Source organism: Strix uralensis, chromosome 6 (assembly GCF_047716275.1).
Source record: "Strix uralensis isolate ZFMK-TIS-50842 chromosome 6, bStrUra1, whole genome shotgun sequence".
In the NCBI taxonomy this organism is placed as follows: domain Eukaryota; kingdom Metazoa; phylum Chordata; class Aves; order Strigiformes; family Strigidae; genus Strix; species Strix uralensis.
The window spans coordinates 32,402,771-32,422,347 of record NC_133977.1 but is presented as its reverse complement, the minus strand read 5'-3'; the positions used below and the strand labels follow the sequence as shown (position 1 = coordinate 32,422,347).

The 19,577-nt window shown below is 43.9% G+C and overlaps 1 protein-coding gene across 1 annotated transcript in view; it reads left to right on the top strand.

Moving 5' to 3' along the window:
* CLASP1 (cytoplasmic linker associated protein 1) overlaps nt 1-19,577 on the top strand; it is a 189,121-nt gene that overhangs the window by 4,347 nt on the left and 165,197 nt on the right. The window contains exon 2 of the mRNA XM_074873569.1: nt 8,916-9,390. Coding sequence (XP_074729670.1) covers nt 9,196-9,390 — 195 coding nt within the window. The 5' untranslated portion in view covers nt 8,916-9,195. The remainder of the gene's footprint in view (nt 1-8,915; nt 9,391-19,577) is intronic.

The window sequence follows — 19,577 nt, the reverse complement described above, 5'->3', positions numbered from 1 at the left end:
AGAGTCATGGGAGAAGAGATAGATATTAGCTGGGAAGCCTGAGGGGAGACCAAGAAAATAAACTTTTTCCAAAACTGTTAACTTACAAACTGCTGCTGTTGCATCCTATGGCCAGTCTGTTACAGGCTCTACCGAGTTCCTGTTCAGTTTTGGGTGTCTGATTGGTTTTCATATCAGCAGCTTCTTGGCATGACTTCTTGTCACAAGTATGCATGTAAGTCATTGTCTTAGAATTGGAGGTGCTTTTGTCTGTGGCTGTAGTATCTGCTTATCTACCTGAGGCTCTTCTATGGGTGAATTTATTTGAGGTGTAGACTGCATGGAGTGGGGTTTTTTTCTTCTTCATTCCCACATCATACACATTTTAAGATTGTCTAAAATACACATGTATGTTTGGAGAAAATGATGTAGGGCGCAGAGGGAAGAAGTCTTACTGAAAGGCGCTTAGTTGGACACTCAGAGTCCCTTGAGGGCTCTACCTATGTGATGATCTTGTGTATTCATTTTCCATTACAATCTGTTATTTTACTGCTAGCACTTGTATCTCAAGTACTTCCTTCCAGGGCAGTTCTGGTTTGGACTTGTACACAAAAACTTAGCTACTTCTTCAGTGTCACTAGCCTGTTATACATCAGTAGTGATAACAAGGTCCTGGAGGATTTGTTTAGTATGGAATTTATATTAAACTGACCAATCTCTTTAAGACTAGATTATCCTGATCTTGCACCAGCATGGGGTGGTATGGGTTTTCTTCCTTTTCCCCAAGGTGTTATCTCGTCCTCAGTTCCCATTGCCACTGGAGACTTGTATTGCAGCAGCTCTGGGAAAGGAACTGAATTTCTACCCTATTCCTGCCTGTAAAACAGGAGATTCTTGGTATTCTCCCATGTTTTTCTTTAACTGATGTACATTAAGAGATGCTTTGCATCTTCAGGATGGGCTAAATTAGTGATCTTAGCCTGAGGGGCTTCATCTGTGGCAATACAAATAGAGATTACAAGATTCAGATGTGCGCTGTGAAGCCACTCGTCCTGCTAGCAATCTGGCAAGTGTTGGGCCACCCTGTGCTAATTCTCAGTAGTGTTCTACTTCCAAACCTTGCTAAGGGTTTTACCCACATGAGGCTACAGGTGAGAGTCTCTTCCTTTTCTTTCCATGTTCTTCCAGATGATCCAGTATTGCTGCTGGATTGTGGAGGAGAGGGTTAGGATGTGACTCTGGAAAGTTTTGTCCTGAACTCATAGCTGCAGTAGGAAGGGGGCTGGACGCCACCTCCATTCTTCTGGGATGTATCACCACAGCCCCTCAGGGGACCTTGTGCACCCTTGGCTGACACCTTGCAGAGCAGAGCTGGAAGTCATAGAGAGTCAGCAGTGTATGGTTTGTTGGCCAGGACCCCACAGGTGTTAGATCTGGAGTCTGCCGGCCCTAAGGTAAGGTTAGATCTCTAGAATGAGGGAGAGAGGATATTTTTGTACACACAAACCCACAACTTAGGTACTATTCATGGAGTAAAGTGTCATGAGGATAGGGGGTTTTCTTCCCCCCTGTGGTCCAGTAGGCCCCTAATAAATTACTTGTAGTGTGATACCTTGGAACCATGAACTGAGATGCCTGCAGAAGGGAGTCATACAGAGCAGCTCCTAACATTATAAGATTTTGATCTGCATCTCTGTGCTCAAACTGTTAAAAAGGAAGTAGACCTTGAAAGCTCATTCTAGACTTGTCCTTGGTCTCAAAGTTAAAACCAAACTGGTTTCAGAGAGGGATTGTATTAGGAAAACGAAGGATGTTAAAGCTCATCTAATTTTCTACCCTACTCTCCAAGGGTTACTCCCACTCTGCAGAGTGGTTCCATTAGTGTAGGGTGTTGGGGTCACATTGAGGTAACCTGTAAGTCATCTTGATTTGCTGCAGCTTCATTGCTGTGAAGATTTTTTCAAGATTGATGCCGTTCTGAAATCGGTAGTTCTGTATGAGGTGTTCAGTTACCAAGTCAGCAGTGCAAACCTTTAGTGGAGGCGTAAGAATTCCTGTTATCTGAAGCTTATCTCTCGTCTTACCCAGGGCAGGGTAATGCAACTTTCACAGCTAGCATCTGTCCTAGAAGGATTGTGTGGGGCCTAAAAGGCCTTAGTTAGCTTAAGCCCTGGGAATCTTTCAGCCATCTTCATTCTAGAAATCTGCCTCAGTTTTCCTCATGGCAGTGAAGTTGTGCACTGGTGTAGATTGGTTACTGTTTGTACTTTAAACACGAACCCCTTAACAGACTCCAAGCAAGTTTGAAGAACAGATGATAATTAGCAGAGGCCTAGCAAGCCTTCAGCCAGCCATGGTTGCTCTGAGGGTGAACTGCCTGCAACAGTAGGGAGTTCTACAAATGCTTCCTTGGTGTGGCCGGTGCTGCAGGAGGAGGAAGAAACCCTCTGTTGAAGACCTAGTAACACTTCCAGCAAGGAAGCTGCATCCACGTGGGCAGTGCTTTGCTTATCAGCAAGGCTGTGCTGCCGAGTATTAGAGGTGTGGTGGCTTCTGTGTGAAGACAGTTCCTATTACTGTATAGGGGGTGTGGAAGGAGCCATTAGTACATTGAGATAGTCACGGGACTGTCCTGTCAGCTCATTAGAAAAGCATGAGTTGTCAGGCTGGAAATCTAAGATACCATTTTTGGATTATGGGGAGGCTCGACTACAAGGCAACGCTAATTACCGATTTAAAACAGTCACAGTGGTTGCGCAATAGTGCCGGGCACTAAAGAAACATTATTGCCTACTTATGGAGACAGGTGAACAAAAGGAAGAGCCCATCTGTCAGTTTCTGGGTGGGTGTCTCTTGCAAACTGCCTTTGGCTCCAGAAAAAGGTTTCTTGCTTCTTCAAGTAGGACACTTGATATTTTACTTGCCACCTCATTCTCTCGGAGGGTTTGAACAACCAAGAATGCTTTGAGCTTAGAGACTGTCAGTACAGCTGCTTTGCCCACTGCTACTTGTACGTCCAGGGAGGAGTAAGTTTGATTGAGTGCTTATGAGTGTCATACTTTGTGAAGGCCTGATACCAAATCCCCTCTGGGCAGGGGATAGCTGTACTGGTTGAAGCAAAAATAGAGGAGAACCGGTGGACAGAGGGAGGAGAGTTTCCACCCTTCCACGCAGGATTGCACTTTGACCCTGCCTTGCTGATGAGATCTTCATTTAGTCTTCACAGTATGTGATTTCTAGGTGCTGTTCTAATTCCTCTGAACCTCTTGCCCAGGAGGGCTTGGCTGGCAAACCCAGTAGTTATTTACAATGCCCACCTTCCAGTAGCGGTGAACTACTGCAGGTTTGATGCATTGGAGCTTTTATACTTGAAAAACTGCTGCATTTGGCTAGGGTGGAGATCTGAAGGAGTTCTTTGTTGTGGAAAGTCAAGGTTCAAGGAAATGTCTGTCTAATATAGCTTGAACTAATCTTAAACTGAAGTTTGTATGCAGTTAGGTCCTGAAACCTGTGAAGAAGGAGGCTTGTTGGTACAACTGTGTTGCTGTGTTATTTCTACAACTGCTGGGCTACAGCTAACCACATTAAAAAAAAAAAACCAACAACAAAACCACCAAAGAAGTGTCATGTTTACAAGTTGTTTACAAGTTAAGCTTACTGTCTGGAAGTAGGTACATACATACCTTCAGGAAAGTAACTAGGGAGGCCTGGTTATTGAGTGACACTGGTTCTTGCCTACAGTGATCGTGAGTGGCTGGCAGCAATATTTTGCCTCTCTGGAGGCTTGTGTCTTGCGTTAGCTGTGTTAGAGTAGTTGACCGTGGAGGTTGTGAACTGCACTGGTTGGTTGGCAAATGAAGGTGACGGTGAAACATGACAAAGATGGTAACTCAACCTGATGACTGGAGCAGCTGAGAGTGGGGCATAATTTTTAAAGTCAAATAGCTATGTTAGAAGAGCTTCCAAGTGTAGACAAGCCCCCAGGAGAGTAGTATTGCATTCTTTACAGGCTTCAGGTTTCCTTCTTCATTGCGAGAAGAGGAAGATTTAAAATTTCCTGTAAAGTTATCCTAAGATAAAGATGTATTTGAGAATTGCAAATAATGCTGTTTCACTTAGGAGAATCCCACTGATGCCAGACTAAGCACTGAAAAAAGTTCAGTGGCTTATGTACTCAGTTTAATGCTGCCACAGCATCTTAGGTAACAAGTATTTCCTTATTGCTATTTGGATTGACTTAATCTACCTGCAGAGCCAGTTGATTTGCTGTGAATCGTACCAGCTTTTATGGTGTTATGGTGGGAGTAACTTTGGGCTGTTCAGTCTTTGTCAGCTTTCTCCTTTAAATTCATCATTTTTAGCTTGAGGCTAGCATTAAACTTAAACCTCACTAGTGGCTTTCTGCTGGATAGCTCTTGATGGAAAATTTAGGTGTTACTGTCAGAGGCTTTGACTAAGCACATAGTTTTGATGGCTTATTAGTGAAAGAGGGAACTTTATTTTTGCAGTGGCAGAGTTGTGGTGGTGGTGAGAATAGTTTTTTTTCTCTTGGATTATCTTATTTTCATGTTGACATTATGTTGGACGTAGCCTAGTCTGTCTCCCAAGGGACAAACCACAAGCCTAGTAGGAGGATTGGAGAAAACCCTTGTTTTGGAGCCTATATTTAAAACCCTTCTCAAAACTTGGATGAGCTCCAATACAGGACTAGTGCCATTGAGTGTTAGTTTTGACTTCTGCAAGACTGTGCTTCTGTGGGAAGAGGTTGTACTCAAAATCCTAGTCCTAAATTGTTTGTATCTTGTAACACTGGCTACCCGAAAACTATGGCATTTGAATTCTGCAGGAACAGAGTGGACCACTGGGGCTGAGACTGTGGCTTCATGTTTTCCAAAGTTTATTATGTGGGGAACATCTGCCCAGCTGATTTCAAACTTGATGGGATATAGCAGCCATATATGTCATTGCCTGGGAGGTTCATTTTTTTGTCAGCTTGGGTCTCGGTTTTCTCAGGTGGTGTTTTTTCCACTTCCTCCTGTAAGGAAGAAGGGGACTCAACAGACTTCCTAACATGTGTGGAAAAGCTTTTTTTTTTTTTTTTTAGTTAAAAAAAGTGCAACTTAAACACCTGTTGGCTTGTAGATGCAAGCTAGCTTGAGCCTTCTTTCTTGGCTTACTATTACTGTTTTCCTCAGGATTCAAAGGTATTTCTGGCTTTTCTCCCCTGTTTGGTGGTGGTGCCATAATGTATAGTTAGTCTTCTTTAGACTACTATCCTCAAGATTGACAAATTTGTTCTTCTACAGTGCACCATAATTTTTATCCTATGCCTTCCTTCACATGTTTAAAAAATGAGGAACAGGGAGGGAAATTTTTTTATATTAGTTTGCTTAAAGGATTGTTTCTGTGGTTGTAGGTAGAGACTTACAAACTCTTAAATGAAAACCACACAGAAGAAAGACTTGAAACTTTGAATGTTCCTTTCTTATGGCAGTATGGGCAGCTAATGGTTTCTTGGATGTGTTGGGACTTGTCTATCTGTGAAGTTAATAAAAAATGGCTGTTCTGTGGTAATTAACAGACATTCACACCCTTCTGTAATCTGAGTTTTCAAGTTTAAGCAAGTTCCACATTTCCATTTTAAAAGCAATTTCGGGACTTTCTTCACCGTGTTCTATCCAGTTTAACAGGAGAATCCCCCTTTGAACATGTGTGCAACTTCTGGAGTCCAGAAACAAGCCACACAGCTAACTTTAAAGATTTTAGCTACACCATGGTAGCTGCTAAATACCACTTCTGCCCCTTCTCTGGCAGCTCTCTGCTAGTGAGGTATCCAGTGAAACGCTGCCCTACTACGTGAAAACCCTTCTGTTAGATGCTTAGAGACTCCAGCGTGTAACACTGTCTCGCCTAACTGGGGCACCTGTAGCAAGGAGCAAGACCAGCCCATGCTAGAGGGCAGGGCAGGGTCCAATATTCAAAGATTCAGATGGGGAGACTCAGGGGAAAACTTCTGCTGCACTTTTACAGTGGCTTGAAGTGGCCCTGATTTTTTGCCCGTGCTGCCATGGGTAGTCGGAGCCATTTTGTGAACCATTTTGGTTTTGAAGGTGAGAAAGCTCAGAGCACTGCTTTCAGAGTCAATGTTAAACTGATACAAGTGAGAAACTGTAGTTTCAGCAGTAAGAAAAAGCATGGTTTTCCTCTACTTTGGAAGCAGTGTCCCTCTTTTAGAAAGAAAAAAGGCTCTAAGAGTATTGATTGGGGTGGTGTTGAGGATTTTAGAATTTGAAGTCAAATCACTTTCTTGAAGCAAAATATTGGGAGTTTGTTATGTTCTTTAGACAGTTCAGGTTGGGGTAGTGGTCACAAGCAGTAAGCTGTCACAGCACTAACTTAAAGCCTGAAGTGCTATGTGTGCAGTTGCAGGTGAGCGTATAATCACAGAATGGTTTGGGTTGGAAAGGACCTTAAAGATCATCTAGTTCCATCCCCCCTGCCATGGGCAAGGACACCTTTCACTAGACCACATTGCTCAAAGCCCTGTCCAACCTGGCCTTGAACCCTTCCAGGGAGGGGGCAGCCACAGCTTCTCTGCTCAACCTCTTCTAGTGCCTCACCACCCTCATAGTAAAGAATTGATTCCTTAAATCTAGTCTAAGTCTGTCCTCTTTCAGTTTAAAACTGTCACCCGTCGTCATATCATTACACTCCCTGATAAAGAGTCCTTCCCCATCTTTCCTGTACCCCCTTTAAGTACTGGAAGGGCGCTATAAGGTCTCCCCAGAGCCTTCTCTTCTCCAGGCTGAACATCCCCAACTCACTCAGCCTGTCCTCACAGGGGAGTTGCTCCAGCCCCCTGATCATCTTTGTGGCCTCTTCTGGACCCCCTTGAGCAGGTCCATGTCCTTCTGATGTTGGTGCCCCCAGAGCTGGACACAGCACTGCAGGTGGGGTCTCACGAGAGGGGAGTAGAGGGGGAGAATTCCCTCCCTTGACCTGCTGGCCACACTTCTTTTGGTGCAGCTCAGGATACAGTTGACTTTCTGGGGCTCATCACTAATACCACCTAGTCCTTCTCCTCAGGGCTGCTGTCAATCCCCTCATTGCCCAGCCTGTATTTGTGCTTGGGATTGCCTCAACCCATGTGCAGGACCTTGCACTTGGCCTTGCTGACTTTCATGAGGTTTGCATGGTCCCACCTCTCAAGCCTGTGGAGATCCCTCTGGATGGCATCCTTGCTTCTCTGGGGGGTAAGGTTTTGCTGGTGAGGAGGGAGTTTAGTCTACAGGCACAGACAATCTGTTCTGGCTCGTGGTAGGGTTTGCCAGGCAGTTGGCTGAGGTGAGTCCCTGGATGTACGGAACTAGTTTTGATTGCTGTCACCCAGCAGGGATTTGAACTGGCTGCCTGGAATGGAGGGACCTGCTTTCTGGTGACTCCTCCTGTCTGATGAATAAGACATGCCGCCAGTGTGGGCAGCTGGGAAATGTCTGGCAACACTTGTAAGGTTAGGGAAGCTTAAGACCTCAAGCCTCTATGCTGCATGTAGATGCTGTGCTTGGTGTTGGTAAGATGTAGCAGTTTGTAAGTCTGGCCAGGGAGGATGGAGGTGAGATAATGAACTGAAAGTGTCTGCTGTGAGAGGTGTGCTTTTGCTTCCAGGCTGGGGTTCTTGTGTGCATCTCATCTGTTGTCAGATCCACTTTGTTTTATTAAGACTTTTGTGAAGGCCTTATTTGCTCAAACAGAAGGTATTTAGATTTGCTGCCCCAGTGCTTCCAATTAGTGAACTTGTGCCTCCAGCTTCCTTCCAGTTGTTTATTGAACCAGGTGTCTGCTCCACCATGTCTTCCCTTGCTCTGAGCTTGACCTGCTTTCCTCGTGCTGGTGGATAAAGTAGGGCAGATTTCTAGCTTTGGGTATTATTAGACAGGAAACAAAAAGACACTGGATTTTTATCACCCCCTCCTAAAAGAGTTAACCTGTGATGAGGGAGTGTTTCAGGAAGCAGTATGTTGATGCCAGGAGCCCTGGACTGTGGGAGGGTGGAGGACAGGCCTGGGGTCTGTTCCCTGGCTGCCTGGAGGGATTCATTTGGCTGCAGATGGAGGGACAAAAAATAGAAAAGATGCAGCTGGATCCCTCATAAAGTTCTTGGACAGGAGAGTTTCTAGGGCTGAGGAACATAACCAAACCCCATATTATGTTCCTCAGCCATTTTTTTTTCACACATAAGCCAAAATCTTACTTCAGAGGTGATGCTGTGCCTCTGAGTGGCAGCAAAGTTTGGCCTGCCCTTTCTTGTGTATGGCCTTGGTTCTTGGGACACCATGGGCACTGTTGATTGAACTGCTTTTAGACTGTGCCAGTGCTGCTTCCTGGACGTGTGTAGATGGGGTGTAACAGAATTTAGCCTGGAGACAGCCTGAGCACCTAGTTTTTAAAAACTGCTTATCTCAAATTCCTGGAGCCCGGTGTTAGTGCTGTATCTTTCCAGCCAGCTGATGGCATTGATTGCTGAAGGCCAACAGTCAAAACAGGATCCAGACCTCTTCCTGCTTTCACTTCTTAAAGCAGATGTGTTTTCCTGGTGACCTCCTTAAGGATTTTGTCTCCACCGTTGTGGGTGGATGGTGATGGTGGTAGCTGAATAATACTGATTACTAATCAGCTGTTACTTAAGCCCCAGATTTACTGTCTGTTACTAAAACTTTGAGGGAACTGATGGATAACTGCTGTTGTAAAGAACAAGCAAAGGTTTTTGTCCTGACCTACCTTGTCTGATTCCTTAAAATAGAACAATGCAGCTTGTATCCAGCTTATCACAGCTTCGCAGCTGTATATGAATAACCTATTTTGTGACATGCTTTCGATCTTTTTTTTGCTCCAGTCTTAATTTAACCTATAATACTGTTCTTTTTCATTTCTTTCAGAATGGACTGCTGAATTGGGAATTATTGCAGACTCAACAGTACAGCACTGCTCATTGCTTCGTCTATTACTAGTTATTTAAATTGGACTTTTAATAACCTGCCAGCTGCTGTTCACACACACATGGTGCATTGTTGCCATTCTCAGAATTGCATCTTTGAAACTCAGACCCTCAGTAACCTTCATCGAACAAAGAGGCGACCTCCTGCATACGTTTATAGAGGGATTTTTTGGACCTACTGCCCTCTAGCTTTCTTGCTGGTGCTGTATTTCTAAGACACTATGGAGCCCACTATGGAGTACTGCTTAGCACAGGTGCTGCAGAAAGATGTTGGAAAGAGACTTCAGGTTGGCCAGGAACTGATAGATTACTTCTCAGATAAACAGAAGTCAGCTGATCTTGAACATGATCAGACTATGCTGGATAAAATGGTTGATGGACTGGCCACTTCTTGGGTAAATTCCAGCAATTATAAGGTAAGACCTGTTAGATGGAATATGACTACAGTCAGAAGTTGCAATGTCAAGTGCTACTTGATCTAAGTGAAAGTTTTGTATTGTAGACTTTCTGATACACTGTTCTGTAAGCTGGTAATTATGCTGAATCAACCATTCTTGTCCCATTTCTTGGTAGTTGATAGCCAATACAATATTGAGGACTCAAGGAAGTAAGAATGCAGTAAATGGGGTTTTAATAAGTAGATTTACATTTGGTGTTCATACTTTGTGATATCCTGGTTTCTTTGTGTACCTTGTTAGCTGGTGGCATGCTTTGATCATCCCAGTAGTTAGGAACATTGATGATTTCCCACCATATTAAAAAGGTTTATAAAACTGCAGAAAGCATATCTAAACAGCAGAATTTTTCACTGTCATTAAATCTTGCTAGACTTTTTTTTTTCATGTTTATGTGAACAACTTAAGTGCAATTGATCTATTGCACTTAGGAAAGGTAGTGTGTGTGTATGTTCTGTTGAATTTGAGTGTTGCAGTGAGTTGGTAGGACGCAGAGCTCCACTGCCTTTTAATCCCTGTCATGTTGCTTCATCTCCCTGCAGCTCTTGGTGAGGAAGTCTTACCACTCCCATGTACTGTGGGAGTGGGGAGGGGTTTTCAGCTGTGGCTTGGAAAACTCCTGTCCTGGTCCCTTCATGAGGCACTCTGACAATTCTAATAGGGTACTTAAGCTGTTGTATGGGATGTAATAGACTTTGTTCCTTTCTGATAAGTCCAGAAAAATCTGAGAAGTTAAAGTTCCTACAGAGCTGAGCCTGAAGATAATTGAGAGTTGTACTGGAGTTCTTTCCTGTAGAAGTGGAGGAGAAACTAGCCATATAGGTTGCTAGTGCTTTGGAGCTCAACATACACTGATTAGTTTATACTATTTTTAACAGAAATTTTGACTGAGAGGCAGTTGTGAGATTGCAGTATATTGGTCAGTGTGTTCTGCACAGCTGCATGTTTTTCTCTTCATTTTTGTCAACAAGCAGCTGTTGTAGAAGCTGTTTGGCAGGTAGGAATAAAAAAAAAACAAAAACAAAAAAACCCAAAAAAACCCCCCAAAAAACCCAAAAAACCAACGAACAAACCACCAAAGCCAATACAGTTTCAATAGAGGATCCATTCTGTTGGAGCACATGAAAAAATCTTAGTTTGCTGTGATGAACAAGCGGTATGCATATAATTTTCTGAGAGCATTGCATGTTCTTATTCCCCTTTTCTTGCTAACTGGCTTTCTCCTACAGACTTCCATGATTCTCAGTGGAAAGGTAACCCAAGCACAGTTAATGTGAAATTGCTACAAAATGTGCTGTTTGCATGGATTTTACAAAGTGATGGATCACAGAGCTATGCAGTACTTTGCAATTCCAGCATCACACTTAATTTGCAGAATTTCTTTTAGGATAACTTGTTCTCTTGCTCCTTCCACCCCCTCTTCCCAGTCTTTTGTCTGTTGACCTACACACTTACAATGTTCACTGTGATATTTGTTCTCCAGTAACAAACTGGTGGTGCTTCTGTTCTGCAGTGACTCTGTTCCAGAACTCATGCTGCTGAGCTGGCTGTTCATTAATGTTCGTGTTCTATAGATAGCATTTGCTGTGTTCAATAAGTTCTAGTAAGCATAACAGAGACATGTCTTAGATGTCTGGAGGGTGTTTTCTTGGTGAATGAGTACAATAGAGGATGTGAAACCTTTGAGTGGGGCAAGCTGACTGGAGGTTAGCAATATACCGAGGTCTGCTTCAGTATCCAGCCAGGGGTTAGTGCATCATCATATGCCAATCTCTTCCTTTTGTTTTAGTGCCTGCATCTGTGTTATTGTTGCTTTTTTTTCTTGACTGCTTGTGGGATGGGGGGGTCGAAGCTCAGCTCTGTGGTGTGAGGGAGAACAGGATAGCTGGTGTCATCTGATCCAGTTCATGGATTAGTGTAACAACCTTGAGAGCGAAAGGCCAAGCATCACTGCCCCAGAAGAGCCATCTGGAGAGCTAAACTGCAGTTGTTTGGTCACGGTTGAAAAAGTCATTATATTCGCAGTCTGTTTCTCTGCTGACCTCACTCCCTTAATTTGAAAAAGTATCAGCTTAAAACAAAGATTGAGATCATCTTCATGATCTGAAATTTCCTAACACTTCAGTGATAAAGAACATGCTCTCAGAATTAGACTGGGTTTGGATAACAGACCCATTATCTTGGGAGAGCATCCAGTTGATTTATGGCTCCTACCTGTCTAGGACTCTGCTAACTAAGCACTTGTGCTTATATGTTATCACTGAGGAAACATCAGTGAACCAATGAAAAGTGCCATCTCTGAGGCAATTCAGTTCAGTTTGGATTAAAAGGAGCCTCAACTGATGATGAAATTACTATGCCTTTATGGGGAGTGCTCAAGATTTCTCCCTCATTGGCATACAAGTCTGAGCTATATAAGTCATGACCAACATTGACATTTTTAGACTTTGGTGTTTTTCTGTACATTGTTTCTATTTTAACCTGAAACTATTTTGTGAAGTCCTTGACCTCAACAATGGGACTGGAGACAGTGCAATCTTCTCTTTCAAGTCATGCAGCAAAAAAGCAGTGATGGAGGGGGAAGGGATACTTCTCTTTCCTTGGTGCTGTCCAAGTCTGTAAAAGCATCATGTGTGAAACAGTGAGACCTAACACACTTCTGATAGCACTCAGCACTCTGAAACTCTTCTAACAAATGGCCTTATGACCTGGTCACTGATCCTTGCTTTGTAAGAGGCAGTTGCCTTAGGTGCAGAAGGCACTTAGATAGTTCAGGGTGCTTTTCCAGTCAAGGAAACATGAGGGTTGTTATATGAAGCAAGGCACTGAGCTCCAGTGTAAGGCCATTTGCGTACCTATGCTTGACAGGAGTGCTCTTGAACTGCACCCAACAGGCATTGTCTGGCCTGCGTTTTCTCAGCAGTACTTACAGGTTGGTGGAAGACAGAAGAACAGTGTGGACTGAGAAGATGAATGTTCTTTGAGAGCTCTTACTCTTCTGTGGAGCTCAGTTACTTAGAGCAGACAGTCCATGTTTGCATGGGCACTAGGAGCTGTGGGGTAAACTAGTGAGGTTGGGCTGAGGAAGGTATTGTAGGATGCTGCAGACCAAAGAGGAATCCTGCCTCTGTTCTGTTTCTTCATGTGCTTCGTTTTCTTGGTCTGTGCTGTTTCAGAATGGTAGTTCTGTTTGATTCCGTTTCTTCCCCGGCTAAGCAAAACCAAGTTATTTTGCAGAGCTTTGAATCCCTGAACTAAGGCTTGCACTGAGCTGTCTGTCTTGAGATGTGAAGCAAAAGAAGGCAGCAGTGTGAGGGGCTTCAGCATGACCTCTCGGCTTCACAATCCTACAGCAAGGGGAGAGAGCTAAAATCATCAGTAATTCCTTGGCGAACAATCTCACTTTGAGCTGTTTGTGGTGGTATTTAGTAATGCTGCTGTTAGGTATGCAGGATCTCCTGACTCATCTATGGCTGATGTGCATTTCTCAGTACTCAAACTACGATGTGCCATTGATGTTTCATCTTGAGGTGTAGCGTAAAGGAATATGTCCAGGATCTTAAAGTAGTTTTCTACTAGCCTAATGTTCCTAGAGGTAAACTGAGGGTGTTATGCAAGACAAGGTCACTGCCAGCTTCTCCACAACAGGTGAGTATTGTACTGTTGCCCCCATCTAACAATGGGGATGAGGTCTCTTGCAACTTTCCCTTCCCTGTGATGTGTGGCCTGTACAGTTGGTGTTGAGGTTTACACTGGTTTGTTTTTGACTAGCAACACCCAAGAGTGAACTTGGTTTAGAGATCTGGTGGTGACAGCATTCAAGCCAGTCAGGGTCCATCAAATTGAAGAGAGGTTCTACTCAAAGTTGTCTCATACTGCAGAGTGGTAGGAGAGGCCAGTTTGAAGTGAATCTGGGTGGGGGTTTGCAGTATGGAACTGAATGAAACTTCTTGGTTTTTTTTCTGCACTTTGGCCAGTAGTGATAGTTTGGTGCTGCACTACTCTCACTGCACAGACTATGCTTGCCAAGGAGAGTATCTCACCCTTGCATGGGATATGATCCCTTTCTCCAGTGCAGCTTGATCTGAGTGAGAATCTGCCCAGCAGCTCACAGGAGCCTACGAAAGGGGAGTTCGGAACTGACATAGTTAACAGACTGCAGGGGCTGAGGACACTTCTACTTGCGCAGGCTGTGCTGGTAGGCCCAGTCTGTCAGGGTGAGGGCTGTGCACGGCCGTGTCCTGAGCTTTGTTTGTGTTCATGTATGCAGGACTTCAGATTTTATTTGTTTAGCTCCTACTTCATTTTGTTACTTACAGACATCACACTCTTTAAAATAAAATGTGTGGTGAGATGTTACAGAGAAATTTTTTTATATAGTGAAATATTGCAGGGAAATTTTATTTCCCCTGACAAAACTCAGTGTTAGGGAAAGCAGCCTTCCATTCTGATCTGTTTCTGAATATCAAGCATTACAAGAGCATGCTTCGCTGAGCTGAAGAGAAATAAAACTTACATACATAAATTAGCTGGCTTTCTTAAACTGTGTATTGAATAATTTTTTTTGGCTTTGCTAATTGAGGGGTAGAACAGATGGTGCAGGCTTAGTTTGAAGTGGCATCCATTAGAGTTACTTAAGCTGATGAATGGTTGTTCACTATAAGCTTACATTTGTTCTCTATACCGTGTTTATTTTGGTTGAAATTCGGTGGAAGAAATTCCGATTTAAGAAATAATTATTATGCATGGTTATGGGTTGATATGATAATTTGGTAAGTGTGTTTTGTGAGTATTTAGTGCACAGGGGAAAAAAGACTTCACCATCTGGGGAAGAAAAAAGAGACTTGTAAAGGGTTTCCAAGCAGCTGCCGTTAGCTGGTGAGTTTTGGGATGCTGGGGGTACATGAGGATCAGTAATATATACATTCATTTAACAGTTTCATCCCTGAAGACCCCTTTACCATGAAGCTGTAATTGCTAATAAAAAGGAATTAAATTAGTTTTGATGCCCAAAAGATACGAGAAATGGACTATGGAGGAAGAGTGATCTTGAGATTTGGACTTGTGAGTAGAGCCTATTCCTTGCATATGCCATATTGCAAAAGGTGTCTTGGCAAAAACTGCTTCTGGTGACTCTTTTCATGAGAAGAGTTATCTCAGGAAGGGCTAAGGACTCATTGGGCTTGAACTACATTTGCAGAGTATGCCCAGTTGTTGATTTTCAGGCTTCTGTGGTGGCGCATGCTCTTAATAGGTGGGTTTTCCTGCCTTAAATTTACGAAAGAGCAGAGTTTTGGCTCCAGGATATCCAGTTTCCTGTAGGCATTGATGTTAATTCCCAGTCCAGCTGATCAGTGGTTTTTTCTCTGGCTCTAGTAGCCAGGCCTGCCTTTCCAACACTTAATGCTCTGTGTGGTAATTTGATCAGATTATGGTGCTGCTCTTACCTATTTGGTATCAGCAGTACGGGGAGTGCCATAGAGGGTGCAGTGCGGAATAGGAGATTTGTAGCAGCTGGACTAGATGAAATTTAATACTAGCTTCAGTGCTTTGTATTCAGGACAGGAAAAAAAAATAACTGCTGTAGCAAGTCAGGATTTAGAGTTTTCCTGTGACTTTTTCTTAACACTTAAAAGGTAATAATGACTGGTTATAGCAGGAAGGGTTGTCCTTTTCCGGATGGGGTGGAAAGAACTGTAGTGGAAATCAATTTTCTGGTTGTTTTATAAACAATGTGGATGTGCTGCTGGTTGCATAAAGCAAACAAAAAGTTTGTGATCCTGAGTGTACCAGACAACAGTATTTTTCAGTTGTTTACCAAGGTAAACTGGGTGCCACTCAGTCTCACCTCCGTCCAGCAAGATCGTGGAGCAGATCCTCCTGGAAACTCCACTAGGGCACATGGAAAATATGGAGGTGACTGGTGACAGCCAACATGGCTTCACTAGGGGCAAGATTGTGTCCGACAAATTTGGTGGCCTTCTACAATGGGGTTGCAGAACTGGTGGATAAGGGAAGAGCAACTGATGTCATCTACCTGGACTTGTGCAAAGCATTTGACACTGTCCTGAATGACATCCTTGTTTCTAAATTGGAGAAACGTGGATTAGACGGATGGACCACTCGGTGGATAAGGAATTGGCTGGACGGTTGCACTCAAGGAGTTGTGGTCAACAGCTTGATGTCCAAGTGGAGACCAGTGACGAGTGGTGTTCCGCAGGGGCCAAGCAGTGGGACTGGCACAGTTTAACATCTTTGTTGTTGACATGGACAGTGGGATTGAGGGCACCCTCAGCAAGTTCACTGACACCACCAAGCTGTGTGGTGTGGTTGACACGCTGGAGGGAAGGGATGGCATCCAGAGGGACCTGGACAGGCTGGAGAGGTGGGACCATGCAATTCTCATCAAGTTCAACAAGGCCAAGTGCAAGGTCCTGCACATGGGTCGAGGCAATCCCAAGCACAAATACAGGCTGGGCAATGAGGGGATTGACAGCAGCCCTGCAGAGAAGGACTTGGGGGTATTAGTGGATGGAAAACTGACTATGAGCCAGCAATGTGCACTCACTGCCCAGAAAGTGGACCGTGACTTGGGCTGCACCAAGAGAAGTGTGGCCAGCAGGTCGAGGGAGGGGATTCTCCCCCTCTACTCCCCTCTCGTGAGACCCCACCTGCAGTGCTGTGTCCAGCTCTGGGGGCACCAACATCAGAAGGACATGGACCTGCTCGACCAGGTCCAGAAGAGGCCACAAAGATGATCAGGGGGCTGGAGCAGCTCCCCTGTGAGGACAGGCTGAGTGAGTTGGGGATGTTCAGCCTGGAGAAGAGAAGGCTCCGGGGAGACCTTATAGCGCCCTTCCAGTACTTCAAGGGGGCTACAGGAAAGATGGGGAAGGACTCTTTATCAGGGAGTGTAATGATATGACGAAGGGTAGCAGTTTTAAACTGAAAGGGGGTAGATTTGGATTAGATACAAGGAAGTAGTTCTTCATGGTGAGGGTGGTGAGGCACTAGAAGAGGTTGAGCAGAGAAGCTGTGGCTGCCCCCTCCCTGGCAGTGTTCAAGTCCAGGTTGGACGGGGCTTTGAGCAACCTGGTTTAGTGGAAGGTGTCCCTGCCCATGGTAGGGGGATTGGAACTAGATGATCTTTAGGGTCCCTTCCAACCCAAACCATTCTATGATTCTATTACAAAATGAACTGTAAATAGTGAGAACTACAGGATCCCAAGGGAATGTGAAGAGTAGAGACCCAATGTTGAAATAAATAGGACAGAAGTTTGTTTCCATAGTGGCACACTCAAGGTCTGTCTAACTTGGTGTCCTATCTCTTGGTGGCTGGTAGTGGATGCTGAGACATGAGTAGAAAAATGGGATATGAAGTAAATGTCTCACTTGCATATCATTCTGGCTTGTAGAGATTTGAGCCCCTGATTTCATTTTCTGACCAAATTTTTATTCCATCCTCATAGGATTTTAGTGATGAGACATGATTGGGGCAAGAGTGGTGTTTATGGCTTTTTTTTTTTTAACAGCTGTTTTCTCTCTTGGGGTCTTGTTAGCGTGGCCACCTCGGCACTAGCAAGGCCAAACAGGCTCTCATCTGGATTGAGAGTCTGGTCAACACACAACAGACTGAACCATTGTGGTTACTAAATTGAGAGGATAAAGCTATTCCTTTAACGGTGGTGTAGTGTTTCAGTTGCAGCACTTCGGTGCTTGTCACTAGGGTTTATTCAGAGGTCTAACACAGTTTGCTAGCTCTTGGGAAACCTTGGGTGTATTACTTGACTGCAGGCTGAGGGTCACAGCTGATGCATCCGTGGAAAAGACAGATTATTGGGGATTTATTTCTGTGGGGATAAGGGTGTACTAATGCTATTGTACAGGTCCGCGTTGGGCCATTCTGTGGCATGTGTTGTACGGTTCTAGTTGCCCTTCTGCAAGGAAGGAATTCAAGCTGGAACAGGTGCAGGGAAGGGCTAGTGTGGTGTTTAGGGGATTGGAGAGCCTGCCTAACCAGAGGAGGCTAGAAGTTTGGCTTGTCTAGTTTACAGTATGAAGCCTGAGAGGGAATACAACTGCTGTCTATAAATACATCGGAGGGGTGAACATCAGGGAGGGGAATGAACTATTAGATCTAAAGGGCAAGGTTAGCACAAGAACAAACGGGTATAAACTGGCTGTGAGTAAATTTAGGCTGGATGTGAGATGAAAGTTGCCTGCAGCAAGAACACTGGAAAACTCTTGGAAAGGAATAGATAAGGGCAAGACATCTATTTGGTTTTAGGACAGATCTTGTGATGATTTTGAATAGTTATATGCAATATAGAATAACAGAATTATGCACAGTGGTAGTTAAAGTTCATTTCAGGCCTTTGTATGGTAGAACAGGTATGATGCTGTGCCTGAAACTGCTCTAACGCTTTGAATAAACACAGATATCTTAAAAAGTGTATGGGTTTTGCTCTTCAGAAATCCCAGTGTGACTTACAGGGACTGTTCATGCTCTGCCCGAGGATCACATCCCTGTTACCTCTGAATTTACCTCAATGTTAGGTTAATGGTTGGACTGGATGATCTTCAAGGTCTTTTCCAACCTAGATGATTCTGTGAATTAGAATCAGCAGTTGCTCATATGCATGTGTGATCCAGCTCCCCTCGTGTTTAGTAGGTAGCAGGGTGAACAGGGGAGAATCCCCATTTTCCCTGATAGTGACTCCTGACTGAGGATCATTGCCTGAACTGGAGGTTAGTTGCAGTGGTGGGTTTACAGGTATCTTGATTTTTTGCTATTTTCTAAATGGCTCAGTGGAGTTCTCTTGTCCTCTTGATGCTGAAAGAAATAGACATCAGCCCCTAGGGTCTCCCCACCAACACCAGCCTGTTAGCTTCTTAGCTAAAAGTATGCACACTCTTCTATGTCGTCTTTGTGGGATATTCCTTGAAGTCATCTTGAAAGCTGTTCTTGTCTCACCCTTTGAACTTCAGCATGAAAAATCACCTACTGACAATCCCACTCCAGTGAGGTCTAGTTGCCTCTGACTTTGTCTAGTTTTTAATTAAGTCATTTTGTAAGCAGGGAAGTTTTAGGAAGCCTCATTTCCTTTGGCTTTTTCTATGTAGATTTGCTGGTGTCTAATGTTGTGGTTTTCCTCATACTGAAGCCTGTCTTTTAATGGAACCTCTTTTGCTTGCTTACTATATTTGTAGGAGCGTAATATCTTTTGGATCTCCGTTTTCTCTACCATGTTAGGTTGAAGTTTCTAAAATTGGTTAAAAAATTCTGAATTTAAGGGTAGAGGGAAGAATATATGAATGATAGACGAACAATTTAATTTCCTTAAAAATAAGACTGAAACATACCTGATATATAGTAATGAAAATACATTTTTAGAAAAAATTTTAACCTTCCACTGTGTTCTTAACATTAAGGGCACCTATGTTAGTTTTTGGAGAGCCAGCACACTAGACTAGGCAGTCTGGTGGAGGGATACTTTTTGTTTGAGCTATGTGATTCTTGCTCTGGCAGCCCTCCTTTTGCAGCGGTTGCATTTTGAGACTGAAAGGTAAGATGTCCTATATGGTAGTAGGATCAGCTCATAGAATCACAGAGTAATTTAAGTTGCAAGGGCCCCTGGGCTCATCTAGTTCCATCCACCCTATCACTGTTTACAGTCAGTGCCTTAAAACTTGTTTCTTATTTGTTTTCTAACAAAAGTTATTAGCACATAAGTGCAAAGTGTCCCAGTGTCAGAAGTGCCTGTGTGAATCAACTCCCATATAAATGCTTTGGGGATGGCAGTGATGACACTGTAGCTGTTCGGATTTGTCTTATAGATGGGCGAGCTGACTCTCAGATGAGCCACCGAAGGTACCAGTGACAGTGTAGTTGAGGCTCAGCACAGTTGGATTTGTCCTGCTGCTTGACTCAGAGCTCCAGGTTTCTGATGGCTGGACTGTGCTATGTGTGAGTTTGTGTAAAGCCACCTCATGTATTTGATTCCCATGTGTTTTCTGCTCTGTGGCCATATCATTAAATGCAGGAGGGAAGGTGTGGAACACAGTGGAGCCATGTAGTCTCTGATTTTCTCCAAGTAAACGCTACCTCCCACAAATTGTTCATTACTTTCTTCCTAGATCAGATCTCT